General features: G+C 28.9%; 3 protein-coding genes across 3 annotated transcripts in view; all 3 read left to right on the top strand.

Annotated features, from left to right (window-relative positions):
• Window positions 1-13687, top strand: part of LOC103573467 (putative uncharacterized protein DDB_G0271982) — a 34450-nt gene extending 20763 nt beyond the window's left edge. Inside the window, exons 3-7 of the mRNA XM_008552576.2 lie at window positions 637-699; window positions 6909-6976; window positions 7256-7370; window positions 8133-8590; window positions 9629-13687. Coding sequence (XP_008550798.1) covers window positions 637-699; window positions 6909-6976; window positions 7256-7370; window positions 8133-8590; window positions 9629-10070 — 1146 coding nt within the window. The 3' untranslated portion in view covers window positions 10071-13687. The remainder of the gene's footprint in view (window positions 1-636; window positions 700-6908; window positions 6977-7255; window positions 7371-8132; window positions 8591-9628) is intronic.
• LOC103573466 (uncharacterized) lies at window positions 1059-3059 on the top strand. Its single transcript, XM_008552575.2, has 3 exons — window positions 1059-1137; window positions 2468-2741; window positions 2811-3059. Exons 1-3 carry the CDS (start codon window positions 1087-1089, stop codon window positions 2888-2890), a joined length of 405 nt encoding a protein of 134 aa, XP_008550797.1. The 5' UTR covers window positions 1059-1086; the 3' UTR covers window positions 2891-3059.
• LOC106693196 (holotricin-3) lies at window positions 4753-6727 on the top strand. Its single transcript, XM_014439706.1, has 3 exons — window positions 4753-4830; window positions 4901-5207; window positions 6496-6727. Exons 1-3 carry the CDS (start codon window positions 4780-4782, stop codon window positions 6591-6593), a joined length of 456 nt encoding a protein of 151 aa, XP_014295192.1. The 5' UTR covers window positions 4753-4779; the 3' UTR covers window positions 6594-6727.
• Window positions 13688-13926: the final 239 nt, after the last annotated feature.

Raw genomic sequence — 13926 nt, 5'->3', positions numbered from 1 at the left:
GTTAAAATAACCGCTTACTCATTAATGTTATTTTTAGCCACAAATTATAAAATTAGAACTCAAGTGTGTTAATTTCATTGACGTTAAGTGAAAGAGACTTTATCAACTGCGAGTATCGATTACTTGTTGCAAACTTTCTGGAAACGATATTTCTATTTATACCGCAATTATACCAGTAATTAAATACTCAATAGGAATCTGGGGCAATACGGGACACAAGTATTACGACCTAAAATCATTTTTTTTATTCATAAATTTATAATGACTCAGAAAAAAAGAGTTTCTAATAAAACTTTTGTTTTTATTTCATACAAAATTTTTTTCGCACCAAAAAAATTATTTTTTTCTACGCCGAAAATTTGAACCCGATTTCAAATTGAAAATAAAAAAAAATTTTTTTCGTATTCGGTATTTGAATTGTTTATTGAAAATTAGAAAAAAACTAACTTGGGGGTAAAATGGGTCATGATTATAAAAATAATTTTTTTGAAAATTAAAATTAACTTGACTGCCTAGACTAACCAACTTACCTCATTGTTTTCGACAAATTTAAACTAACCTTCATATATATATACATAGATATATATTATTGATTTATAAGTTTTCTAAATATTAAATTAATGACTTTTGTTTCAGGATAAACTACTCACCAAGTTAGAAGAAAATGAACCCGAGCTGGCTTCCTCACAAGAAGACGAAGTGAGTTTTGAATTATTAAATACATTTTAATTATATACTTATTACATAAAACAAATTGCCCATAAATAATAATATTCGCGTTGTTTTATTTTTTTTTAAAACAAATAATTGTTTAAGTTTCTCGAGAATTAACTCATAAATTATTAAACTCAATGGCGAAAAATAAAATTTAATTACATTTCCTGTTATTTTTTTTTTTTTTTTTTTAACGAATATATATGTCTATATATATATAAAGCGAAATAATTATGAATATAAAAAAAACTGTTACATGAAATGAATTATTTAGTCATCATAATTTAAATATATGTGGATATATATTTAAGTATATGAAAATCATTGTATATATAAGACAGAATAATTGTGAAAAATATCAGTTTTTTGAAAATGAACGGATTGATGATTACATTCATTGTTAGCTGTACAATTGCTCTAGCGGTAAGTATTTTATATAGTTTTATATTTATTAATTTATTTAATGTGTGAAAAATACTCGAATTTTGATAAAGAGAAGAGTAAGGGGGTAACATGGCCCTATGGTCACTCGGTCTAAAATCGTTAACCGAAATTATGTAAAAAATACTAAATTTGGCCGAAATTACGCCTAACTGAGAATTTTAATTAAAGAGACCGAAGTTTGGTCGAAATTACGTCAAACTATAGAATTTTAGTCAAAAAGTTCGAAATTACGTCGAACCATAGAATTTTTTGTAGAAAAGGTCGAAATTTGTTCGAAATTACGCCTAACTTAAAATTTTAGTTAAAGAGACCGAAATTTGGTCGAAATTACGTCAAACTATAGAATTTTAGTGAAAAAGTTCGAAATTACGTCGAACCATAAAATTTTTTGTAGAAAAGGTCGAAATTTGTTCGAAATTACGCCTAACTTAGAATTTTATTTAAAGAGACCGAAATTTGGTCGAAATTACGCCAAACTATAGAATTTTAGTGAAAAAGTTCGAAATTACGTCGAACCATAGAATTTTTTGTAGAAAAGGTCGAAATTTGTTAGAAATTACGCCTAACTTAGAATTTTAGTTAAAGAGACCGAAATTTGGTCGAAATTACGTCGAACCATAGAATTTTTTTGTAGAGAAGGTCGAAATTTGTTCGAAATTACGCCTAACTTAGAATTTTAGTTAAAGAGACCGAAATTTGGTCGAAATTACGTCAAGCTATAGAATTTTAGTCAAAAGTTCGAAATTACGTCGAACCATAGAATTTTTTGTAGAAAAGGTCGAAATTTGTTCGAAATTACGCCTAACTTAGAATTTTAGTTAAAGAGACCAAAATTTGGTCGAAATTACGCCATACTATAGAATTTTAGTGAAAAAGTTAGAAATTAGGTTGAAATTACGCCAAATTATAGAACTTTAGTCAAAAAGCTCGAAATTACGTCGAACCATAGAATTTTTTTAGAAAAGGTCGAAAACGCACCGAAATTTTATCATTCTGATAAATAGACCGAAAATTAACCGATAACTTGAGTCAGCCTATTTTTGTTTTTTTTTTAGGCCTAATTTCGGTCATTTTTCGGCAGAACTAATTTTCAGTCTTCCGTTCACTACCTTAGCATTTTGTCTTCGAGAAAAAATTTTATTATTATTTTGGTTTGAAATTTATTTACCCGGGCACTTTTATTATGATGCCTGTTACCCCCGACACACTTGACCTTTTTTATGAATATTTTATAAAAAGATTTACTATTTCACCACTCGGTCATCAGTACGGAGAGCTTCTATATTTAAGAATTGATAATTTTATAAAGATTGCACAAGGACCTGGTGGTATGAGGGGTCCACCTCACCCACCTCATGGTATGATGGGAGGTCCACCACCTCCTCCTTGTGGGATGGGAGGTCCAGAAGGTGGTCAAGGGGGAATGGGTGGTCAAGCTGATGGACAAGTGAGTGGTGGATTTGGTGGTCAAGGTGGAGGAGAATCTGATATGAATGAGGGGTCAAGACAAAGGAGAAGTTTAGAAGATGAACTTCAAACTTTTTTTATCGAATTTGCGGAAAAAATTCATAACGATATGCAAGGTCGATATTATAAGAAGTATATTTTTTGAGAAAGTCGATAATGATTAATATTGTCATATATTTTTTTAGGTCTTGCTGGAGGCGCTAGAGGACGACGTTCACCTCAGAGACGACCTAAAGGACCAGAAGATATGGGGAGGAAATTTTGATTTATTAAATATGGAGAAATTGAAAAGTTCGTTATGACTTTCGCTGATATATTTGATATATGATGTATGATGTATTTTTATATAAAGATTTATTATCACTAAATCGAGTCATTGAGTTATATATTTAAGTTTGATAAATTCTGTACATGGCAATAAAAATAATTGCATTTTGAAAAATGCCTTGTTTTAATTTTTTTTTATTTAACAAAAAAATTTATATTTATTATATCTGATATTTAAATAAATTATATATTAAAACTTTGTACTCTCAAAGTGATCTGGAGATTTTTTTACGGATAACTGATTTCAATAATTGTATGACCATTTTACCTCACCCATATTTGCATGAAATATTTGCAAAAATATCTCAAATTAAAGTAAAGTTTATTTTTAAATCATTACATAAAAAATGAATCACAAACTTCGCACTCAATCCGCATTGACTCCACCCGAGTCTTTCTGAAATCCGTATTGACTCATCATTCACTCAAAATTCAATTTACGATGACTCCGCACGAAATCTAGACTGCCTATGAATTAACTTTGTACGGAATCCAGGCTGAATCTATATTGACTCAATAGCGACTCAAAGCTTGATCTGCACTGACTCAACAGTGACTCAAAGCTCAATCCGCACTGACTCCGCACAGAATCTAGACTGCGTACGAATTTAAGTTCTACTGAATCCGGACTGAGTAAGTATTGACTCAACAGTGACTCGAAGTTCAATCCGCAATGACTCAAGAGTGACTCAATGCTCGATCCGCACCGACTCCGCACAAAATATAGATTGTGAACGAATTAACTTTGTACTGAATGCGGACTGAGTAGACATTGACTCAAGAGTGACTCAATTCTTGATCCGCACTGACTCAAGAGTGACTCAAAGCTCGATCCACACTGACTCCGCACAGAATCTAGATTGTGAACGAATTAACTTTGTACTGAAGCCGGGCTGAGTAGACAATGACTCAAGAGTGACTCAAAGCTTGATCTGCACTGACTCAAGAGTGACTCAAAGCTTGATCTGCACTGACTCAAGAGTGACTCAAAGCTCGATCCTCACCGACTCCGCACTAAATCTAGATTGTGAACGAATTAACTTTGTACTGAATGCGGACTGAGTAGACATTGACTCAAGAGTGACTCAATTCTTGATCCGCACTGACTCAAGAGTGACTCAAAGCTCGATCCACACTGACTCCGCACAGAATCTAGATTGTGAACGAATTAACTTTGTACTGAAGCCGGGCTAAGTAGACAATGACTCAAGAGTGACTCAATGCTTGATCCGCACTGACTCAAGAGTGACTCAAAGCTCAATCCGCACTGACTCTGCACAGAATCCTCAAATTTTGAGCATTTTTTCTATTTTATAAATTTCCAATGATTAAATAACTTATTTTTACAACATTATTCAAATAATTAAATTATTTGTCCCCGGTAAAAAATAATTAAATTAAAAATCATTGGCTTAATAATTAATAATATTGTTACATAAATAAATAATCAAATTTGAAAAAACATGAGACACTAATTTAGTAACAAAAAACAAACAAAAAGTATCTTTGTATTTATTTACACAAACGTAATGCGATATTGAAAATAATCATTCGAGTGTCGGTCACTCGCTAATTAATTATAATTGACACGAAATAATTTAATCGTCAAAAGTGAATTTCCTGTCAGTAGCCAGGATATTAAATTATAATACTCAAGGTCCTGTAAATAATTAGAAAAAAAATAATAGTAATACGGGGAATAATAACAAAGATATCAATCTTATACAATGACTGCGTATTTTATAAAAAAATATATCGCAAATAATAAAAATTTTTGTGTATATAAGACACGACAATTGTCAACGAATCATCACAAGTAATTTGATCATGAACGGATTGACAATTGCATTTGTTGTTGCCTGTGCAGTTGCTTTGGCAGTAAGTAGTTTTTTCCTTAATTATTTAGATTGAGATTTTTATTTTTTAAATTTGAATTATATTTTTTTAGGCTGCACAAATGCCTGGAATGCCAGGAATTCCTGGAATGCCAGGTGGAGGTGGTGGTGCTGGCGCTGGATTCGGTGGTGGATTTGGAATGGGTGGAGAAATCGGAGGTGGTGCTGGTGGTGGTTCTGGGGGTGCTGGTGCTGGTATGGGAGCGAAAGCTGGATTTGGTTTTGGAGCGCAAGCTGGTGCTGGAATGAGTGGTGGAGCAGGAGGTGGTCAGAAAAAGAGGAGCGTTGACCAATTGCTCGCTGCTGAACCTCAGGTTTATTATGCTGGAGGTTTCAGTGGACAATACGACAGTACTCAAGGTAAATTATTTTATTAGATTTTCGATAAAATTGCCGTAAGATGGAAGGCGAATAGGGAACTTTCGAGAGACTAGCCTTTTTTTTAATTCAATAACATTTTCAAAAATATCCTAATAATTTTTTAATTTTGGATTTATTTAAAAAAAAAATTATTGCCGTAAGATGGAAGGCGAATAGGGAACTTTCGAGAGACTAGCCTTTTTTTAATTCAATAACATTTTCAAAAATATCCTAATAATTTTTGAATTTCAAATTTATTTAAAAAAAAAATTATTGCCGTAAGATGGAAGGCGAATAGAAAACTTTCAAAAGACTAGTCTTTTTTTAATTCAATAACATTTTCAAAAATATCCTAATAATTTTTGAATTTCAAATTTATTTAAAAAAAAATTATTGCCGTAAGATGGAAGGCGAATAGAAAACTTTCAAAAGACTAGCCTTTTTTTAATTCAATAGCATCTTCAAAAATATCCTAATACATTTTTTGAATTTCAAATTTATTAAAAAAAAAAATTATTGCCGTAAGATGGAAGACGAAGAGAGACCTCTCGGAAGACTATTTCTATTTTTTTTAATCCAATAGCATTTTGAGAATATTCCAATAATTTTCGAATTTCGGAAGTATTAAAAATAATTGATGCCGTAAGATGGACGGTAGAGATTAAATGTCTTAAAATTCGCAGTTCACTATTGTTGTGGAAAGAAGAATATAATTTTTCAGCAATATCAATAGTTGCCACATTTAAAAATTATTTTAACCAAAAAAAATTATTCATTGCCGTAAGATGGAAGGAAGTGAAAAGCCTTTTATTTTCGTTGATCATTAATTGTCATTTTTTAAAAATACTAGACATTGGTTACTTTCAAAATTGTGCTTTTAATAAATCATTTTTTGCCGTGAGATGGATGGTTACAAGGATAGTTTTAAAAAATTACTATTTTTTATGAATAACTGTAATTCGAGAAAAAATCCATAAATTGTAAATTTCAAAAAAAATTTGAAAAAAAAACTGCCGTAAGATGGAGGGTGAAATCGAATTATCAAATATTCGACAAGAAAAAATTAATTCTTACAATAAGTAACCTCTAAAATTTTCTAAAAAAAAAAATATTATTTATGACATATTATTAATTAAAATTTTAGGGACTCAGGTATCAGGCCAATGGACTAAAAAAGTCAATGATTGCGTATCTCAATGTAGTGTTAAATGTGATCCCAAGAATTGGTAATTTTGAGTAATTGCTTTTTTTAAAATTTCTAATTTTTATTTTTATTCCATTTTTTCAGAAATGAACAAGGGTAGAAGAATGGGTCGTTCACCGCAAGCGCCACCACAAGGCCCACCGTCAGGCCCACCATCAGGTCCGCCATCGGGTCCAAAATAATACTAAAATCCACTAATTTTTCAACAAAGAGAACATCTTCCCACTGAATATGATCACGATTGCACTCTACACAATACTATAAATAATAAATAACACTTTGTACATTAAAAATGTAGTGGCAATAAAAATAAATGCAAATTAACAAATGGCTCTTAAATTATTTCAAATGTTATCCTTCTCAAAAAAAAAAAAAATTTGAGTAACACGAGTATTTTTTTGGGCAGTAAAAATAAATGAATCGTTAACAATTAGCTGTTAATTATATATAAATATAAGAATAATAGTATAATAAAAAAAATTATCATTTTTTTGTAGTGTGTCATCTGCGTAAACGCAAGAGCGACCATGCAAACAGCGCCATGTGGTCATCGTGTGGTTTGCAGGTAACAAAATAGTTTAAAAAGTTGCTAATTATTATAATTATTCCTACATTGTAACAAATAACATCAATATTTTTACCCATTTTTTATACAAATATATATGTATATATATATATATATATATATATATATATATATATTTATGCATATACATATGCATTTATAAATTAACCTCCAAATTGCAAACCATTAAAAAATTTTCTTGAGGTTCAAGAAAAAGTTTTGTTATATTTTAATACTTTATATATTTATGTATATTAAAACATGTAATTTTTTATGCAGACGATGCTTTGTTAAAACAATACAGATGGCCGTTTCTCAAAGACTGTTACCCCTAAGATGCGTCATCTGTCGAGCTAAAATTTTACGATTAAAACAAACGCTTATTCCTCGTGATGTAAGTCAATATTTTATTAAATATCTCAATATAACTCTGAAACTATTAAGTTTATGCAAAAATATTAAGAGACCTTTTTTGTAGCCCTTTAAATTTGTTACAAATAAAGTCTAATAAAATTTTTTCCTAAAATCAATAGATACTGAATTATTATCAATTAAAAATTAAAAGCTATGTTTTGTTATTTTAGGACAAATATTTTTAATTAGTAAATTTATTAATTACTCATTAAATATTAAGTTTATGCAAAAATGTATAGAGATCTTTTTTGTAGGGAATTTAAAGAGCTACAAAAAAGTCTAATAAAATTTTTTCCTAAAATCAATAGATACTGAATTATTATCAATTAAAAATTAAAAGCTATGTTTTGTTATTTTAGGACAAATATTTTTAATTATTAAATTTATTAATTACTCATTAAGTATTAAGTTTATGCAAAAATGTATAGAGATTTTTTTTGTAGGAAATTTAAAGAGCTACAAAAAAGTCTAATAAAATTTTTTCCTAAAATCAATAGATACTGAATTATTATCAATTAAAAATTAAAAGCTATGTTTTGTTATTTTAGGACAAATATTTTTAATTATTAAATTTATTAATTACTCATTAAGTATTAAGTTTATGCAAAAATGTATAGAGACCTTTTTTGTAGGAAATTTAAAGAGCTACAAAAAAGTATCATAAAATTTTTCGATAAAATTAATAGGTAATGAGATATTTAAAGTTGAGCGATGAGTTGATGAATAATGAATTTTTGTTTAGTATTCGATGTCGGGAAAATCGTGGGTACTGCCTCAGAGTGCATCAGAGTACAGTATGGGCGCAGGTGTCGGAACGAGCGGGAGTGTCAGTGGTAATAGATGGTCTAGTGGTAATGTACCAGCATCAGCTTCACTCTATTCAATGGCCAGTGGATCATCCTCAATATCTGGCGTGTCTTCCGTATCGTCAGCAACCTCGACGTCCTCATCTTCAGCAGGAAGTACCGCTAGTGCTCCTGTTAAACTTTCCCGACACTTGAGACAGCCATCAGGTGTTACCTTCAGACGAACACAAACTCAGTCCATGAAAATGAGGATACACGAGTACCAGGATCCCAGCCCACAGATTAACGATAATGATGAAAACCGTGATAATAATAATAAAAATGACCGTCGACTGCCACCGATCAAAGAGTTCCAGCGAGATTATCGAGCTGGAAAAGCTTCCACAAGGCTTAGGTATATTATCCCATTTTTCCGGTTCATTTTAACTCCTCTATTGTTGAGATTTTAATAAAACCATCAAACTTTGATAGAAGGTGGAAGACATTTTTAATGTATAGAGAATTATTTTCGAAAGTTTTTTAATAAGAGAAAATTTATAGAAAAATGATAAAATTTTATCGGAAATTTATGAAATCACTGAGAAATTTAATGAAAAATAATGAAAATCGGCCTGAAATATGAAATTTATGAAATTAGATAAATAATTTATGAAATTTTGTTAAAAAATAATGAAAATTGACCCGAAATTATGAAATTATCGAAATTTTCGAAAAAATTTAAAGCCACGAAAATTTCATGAAACGCGATGAAAAATTATGTAATTTTATCGGAAATTTATGAAATTAGATAAAAATTTATGAAATTTTATTGAAAAATGATGAAAATTGACCCGAAACTATGAAATTATCGAAATTTTCAAAAAAATTTGAAGTCATGAAAATTTCATGAAATTCAATGACAAACTATGAAATTTTGTAAATTTTTATGCAATCACATTATTTTTCTTCGAATTTCATGAAATTTTCATGGTTTCATATTTTTTCGGAAATTTCCAAAAATTTAATAATTTCAGGTAGATTTTCATTAGTTTTCAATAAAATTTCATACTTTTCTCTGCATTTTCATAATTTTTTATGAAATTTCCTAAATTTTTATACAATTTCATAAAATTTCCGATCAAACTTCATAATTTTACTGCATTTTCATAAATTCGTATAAAGTTTTCTCATTTTTATGCAATTTCATAAATTTCCGACCGAATTTCATCATTTTTCCGACAATTTTCTATTATAAAAAACTTTAAATTGCAATTACTGCTAAACTATTGCACTTATGTGAAAATTGATAAAGAACTTTCTTATAGGAAATTAAATTTCCTATAAAAAAGTATTCATTCATTTTTGCTGTATCTCCAATAGTTTAGTCCAAATTGAAGTAACTCATTACTGATGTAACCAAAAAATAAAAAATTGACTATTTAATGATTTTCAGATGCGCACAGAAAATCGTAACTCAATTGGAAATATCACCAAGCTATAGAGTGTCACTTTGTAGCCCTGCGACGACATCAAATGCGGAAGCATCAACGCCATCAAGACCAACATCATCATCATCAACGTCATCCTCCGTATCCGCGACAGCTTCAGTATCAACAAAAACAGTAACTCCAGTGTCATCAACAAAAAGACCGAGTAGTGTCTCGAGAAAGCCTTTGACGGCAGTTCAAGAGGTCCAGAATTCTAAAAAAGAAAAGGAGAAAGAAAAAGAACGTGAGAAAGCGGAAAAAGCGCGAATTAAAGAAGAAGAGAAAGCGGAAAAGGCCAGACAAAAGGAGGCGAAAAAATTGGCTAAAGAAGAAAAGAAGAGAGCGAAAAAAGAAGCCAAGGCAAGACGAAAGGAAGCCGAGGAGGCTCTTCTACGAGACGATAAATAAAATTTTTTTTATTATTTTGTTTTGATTTTATTTTTCCTGCCAATCCTAGAAGATCAATTGCCGAACAATAATGTTTTTTATGTTATTTATTATCAATACTATTCTTACGATTTTAAATGAATCCTAATTAACAAGCGGCTTAAAATCATAAACAAAATAATTTTAAAAAATAGGCGATAAAAAAAACGTTAAGTCTAGTGGCCAAAAAATATTTATTAACTGTAATTGTAACTTTATTATTATATACATTTAATCCTATAGGGATTTTTTTGCATTTATCAATAGCCATGTGCTAAAAAATATCAGGTTAATTTTAGACTAATGCAATTAGTTCGGCTAGGATTTAAATTTAATGCCTCACTTATCATTTTTATTGACTTCTCATTACTTCTATAGTGTTTTTTTGCTTAGAGCTAAACATTTAGTTTTTATTACTGAGTAATTAGTTAAGAGTGATTTTATGTGATAATAGAAATTTGAGATCACAAAATGGCGGACATAAACTAGACCCGCTTGAAAGTTTTAAAAGTGTATAAAAATTAAAATTTATAATTTAGGAGGTTCAGATAAGTTTTTTTTGGTTAATCAGAAGTGAACTTCATCGAAAAGTCTTTTGAAGAATTTTAATTAAAATTTTTTTCTGATCATTAAACCTTAACGTTGAACCTGCTCCAAAATGGCGGATTGTAACATTCACTTAAAATTTTCAAGAACATCTAATAACTATAATTTTGGATTTATTAGTCTAAAGTAATTCTTACTAGTTAATTAAAAAGTGAATTTAGCTAAAAAAAACTGATTTTATTATAATTAGTTAGCATATAAAATTTAAAAATGTGATAAAAAATTTTTTATTAATTGTTAGGTTAGAAAATTTTGTTCTCTCTCTAGCGGATCTAAGTTACGGTAAATTATGCTGCTAAACACTGTGACCCTATGGCAGACGACGTATTTTACGGTAGTTTATGGACAAATCCCGGGAATTTGTTATAAATTCCCGAAATATGTGAAAATTTCGGGAATATCGATAAATTTCCGGAGCGCGCGGAAACTTACGACAAATTACGGAAATTTTATATCAATTATTGTGACGTACTGTAATTTACGACAAATTACGAAAATGTACTATAAAGTATCGTAACACGGTAATTTACGGTAAATTTCGGGAATTTCGATAAATTGCCAGAGCGCGCGGAAACATACGACAAATTACGGAAATTTCATATCAATTATCGTGACGTGCTGTAATTTACGATAAATTACAAAAATTTACTATAAAGTACCGTAACACATGGTAATTTACGGTAAATTTCACTAATTTTTCCGTCGTAATGGTACAATGCTTCACTTTACAGTAAATTATTGTAATCTTACAGTAAATCTGTTCGTTTAAGATGACATACCACGATTTTATGTTAAACTACCGACTGTTACTGTAACATATCGCAGAATTGTCTTAAACTTACGGTAAATCTCCGTAACTATACTTAAAATTACCGCAATTTTTCCGAATACCGTAAATTAGATAATTACCATAATTTAGACCCACTAAGGCTTGTTAATACGTTAATTGGCCGTATGTTAGTTTATTAATTACTTTATAAGTTAATGATCAATGAGAAGTCAATAATTATTTGAAAAAGTGGCGCCAATCTTTGAAGATCTAAAATAATTAATGTTTAAGGAGCATGGACGTGTTTAAGTCAATACTGTCAGATTATTTGTTAGCCTAAAGTAAATAAATAATTAAATTAAGTTTATAATTTTAAAACTACAGAGCCAGAGAGTAAAATCAAAATAATGGTTTTTTACTAGTATATTTAAAAAATATCAAAATTACAGATTAACGGTATTCGGTACACGTAATATTTATTGTTAATAGTAGAATAAGTCGCTGAGATTAATAATAGGCGAAAGTGGGGCAAAATGAGAAACTACTTTTTAACAAAAAAAAAAAATTTTTTTTGTGAATTTTGAACTAAAGTCTCTTGAAAAGATATGGGGTAAGATGGACAGCCCAACGTACGAAATTTAAAAAAAAAAAAATTTTTTTGCTGAATAAGGTTAAAGGCCTTCTTATTTTGCCCGAAACTTCCCTTAATATTAAAAAAAAAAAAACGTGATGAGATTGTTAATTATAAAATGTAAATTTTATAAAAAATAATAACTTTAAATGCACATATCAAAAATCACTAAAAATGTGTATTTGGCTTTTTAGTGAATCGGCTAGAACCCTAGTAAGTCAATTACCATTGTTGAACATTTATCATCAATTGTTAATTAATAGTATATTTATTTAATTAATAAATATTTCAGTCTGAGTAGTTGATCATTATATTGTATGCATAGTATATATTGAATAGTATGCTTTTGAATCATGAAAATGTAACTATAAAAATTAGATAATTAATCAATCAATTAATTAAATAAAAAAATGGGTTGTGAGATTACGGTATGGAGGAGCTTAAATGCTTACTCAGCTGCGTTGTAAGATAACCTTTAAATTTATTTAGAAATATATACATATATATGTATTAGGATGGCAATATTTTTTTGATTTTTTTCGTGTTTGAAACTGATTTGAAAAATTTTAGATTGGAATTTAAAAACTTTCATGTGAGTTCTAAATAAAAAAAAAAACGAAAATATATTGCTACCCTACTGTATATACATATAATCTATATATATGGTACATTACTATTATTAATCTCAGTGGAGTAACTGATAAACTGGATTGTAAATCAAAAAATTAAAGTAGGATTGGCGACATTGCGATTTCTTTAGTAACGATTTTATAAAAATAACACAAATTCTGGTCTCTGAATAGAACAATTTGGTCATTAGTCAAAACCCTGTTTAAAAAAAAAATTTATCAAATTTACGTGTATCGAATAGACCGATAATGATTTTAAGTTAATTGAACAAAAAATAATACTAAGAATGATCAAGTGGAATTATAATTTGAATTAGGACACTAATGAAAATGATAATATATGAAAACAAAATATATATACAAATATACATAGATTACTCCATATACATGCAAAACTAATTGTGTAAACAAACAAATTGTTGGCAATAATTGTTTAATTAAAATATTCAAAAAAAAAATTTATTGAAATGACATTATACATAAAGAGTCACGGATTCAATAAGAAAGATATGAATATTCAAATTTTTTTATTTTCAATTTTTTTTTTTATGTACAATAAAGAAAATTCATATCTTTTTTGATAAAGTAATTAAGAAAGGAGCCGAAAAGGGGGCGGGGGATAGGAAACCCCAAAATTTTAAAAAAGGCTTATTTTGAATTTTGTTGTTTAATTTTTCCAAAAATCAAAAATGTCAGCCCAAAAATATTGATAACTTTTTTTTGTGATAAATGCTACTAAAAAATTTTTTAAGTCATTTTTTTCACACGTTTATTTAATTTCCAAAATTACCTTTTTTACCTTTTTTAGAGGTACCATTTTGCTCGCAAAAAATATAACTTTTTTTTTTTAATTACAGTTGATTGGTTCTGTTCACTTTGAATATCAGAAAAATAAGGATTAAACGTGTTTCAGTCTCCGGAATTTTATTTCCTCAAATACTTCGTTTTGCCCCCCTCCCCCTTTCACTCCTGTTCCGTTATATGTATGACTTTTTGAAAAAAAAAAAAAAAAAAAAAAAAAAATACATTGCGTTTAATAAGTTTTTGCATCACGGTATGTGATAAATTTTATAGATAAAAGTATATAAATATATGAATATGTAGCTTTTTTTATTTTATATGCGCGCTTAATTAGAGGGACTTTTGAAGACTAAAGTGCAAAATATTATTAATATATTTATAATAAAGACAAATGTAATCAAT

The sequence above is a fragment of the Microplitis demolitor genome, chromosome 2 (genome assembly GCF_026212275.2).
Source record: "Microplitis demolitor isolate Queensland-Clemson2020A chromosome 2, iyMicDemo2.1a, whole genome shotgun sequence".
Taxonomy (NCBI): Eukaryota; Metazoa; Arthropoda; class Insecta; order Hymenoptera; family Braconidae; genus Microplitis; species Microplitis demolitor.
Note: the sequence above shows the minus strand (reverse complement) of the source record. Positions and strands in the feature narration are given on the sequence as shown.

Coding starts and splice junctions, on each gene's coding strand:
- LOC103573466 (XM_008552575.2), top strand. CDS start 1,087: ATGAACGGATTGATGATTACATTCATTGTTAGCTGTACAATTGCTCTA. Junction 1,138..2,467: donor GCTGTACAATTGCTCTAGCG/GTAAGTATTTTA, acceptor AATTTTATAAAG/ATTGCACAAGGACCTGGTGG. Junction 2,742..2,810: donor AATTCATAACGATATGCAAG/GTCGATATTATA, acceptor ATATTTTTTTAG/GTCTTGCTGGAGGCGCTAGA.
- LOC106693196 (XM_014439706.1), top strand. CDS start 4,780: ATGAACGGATTGACAATTGCATTTGTTGTTGCCTGTGCAGTTGCTTTG. Junction 4,831..4,900: donor CCTGTGCAGTTGCTTTGGCA/GTAAGTAGTTTT, acceptor ATATTTTTTTAG/GCTGCACAAATGCCTGGAAT. Junction 5,208..6,495: donor ACAATACGACAGTACTCAAG/GTAAATTATTTT, acceptor CCATTTTTTCAG/AAATGAACAAGGGTAGAAGA.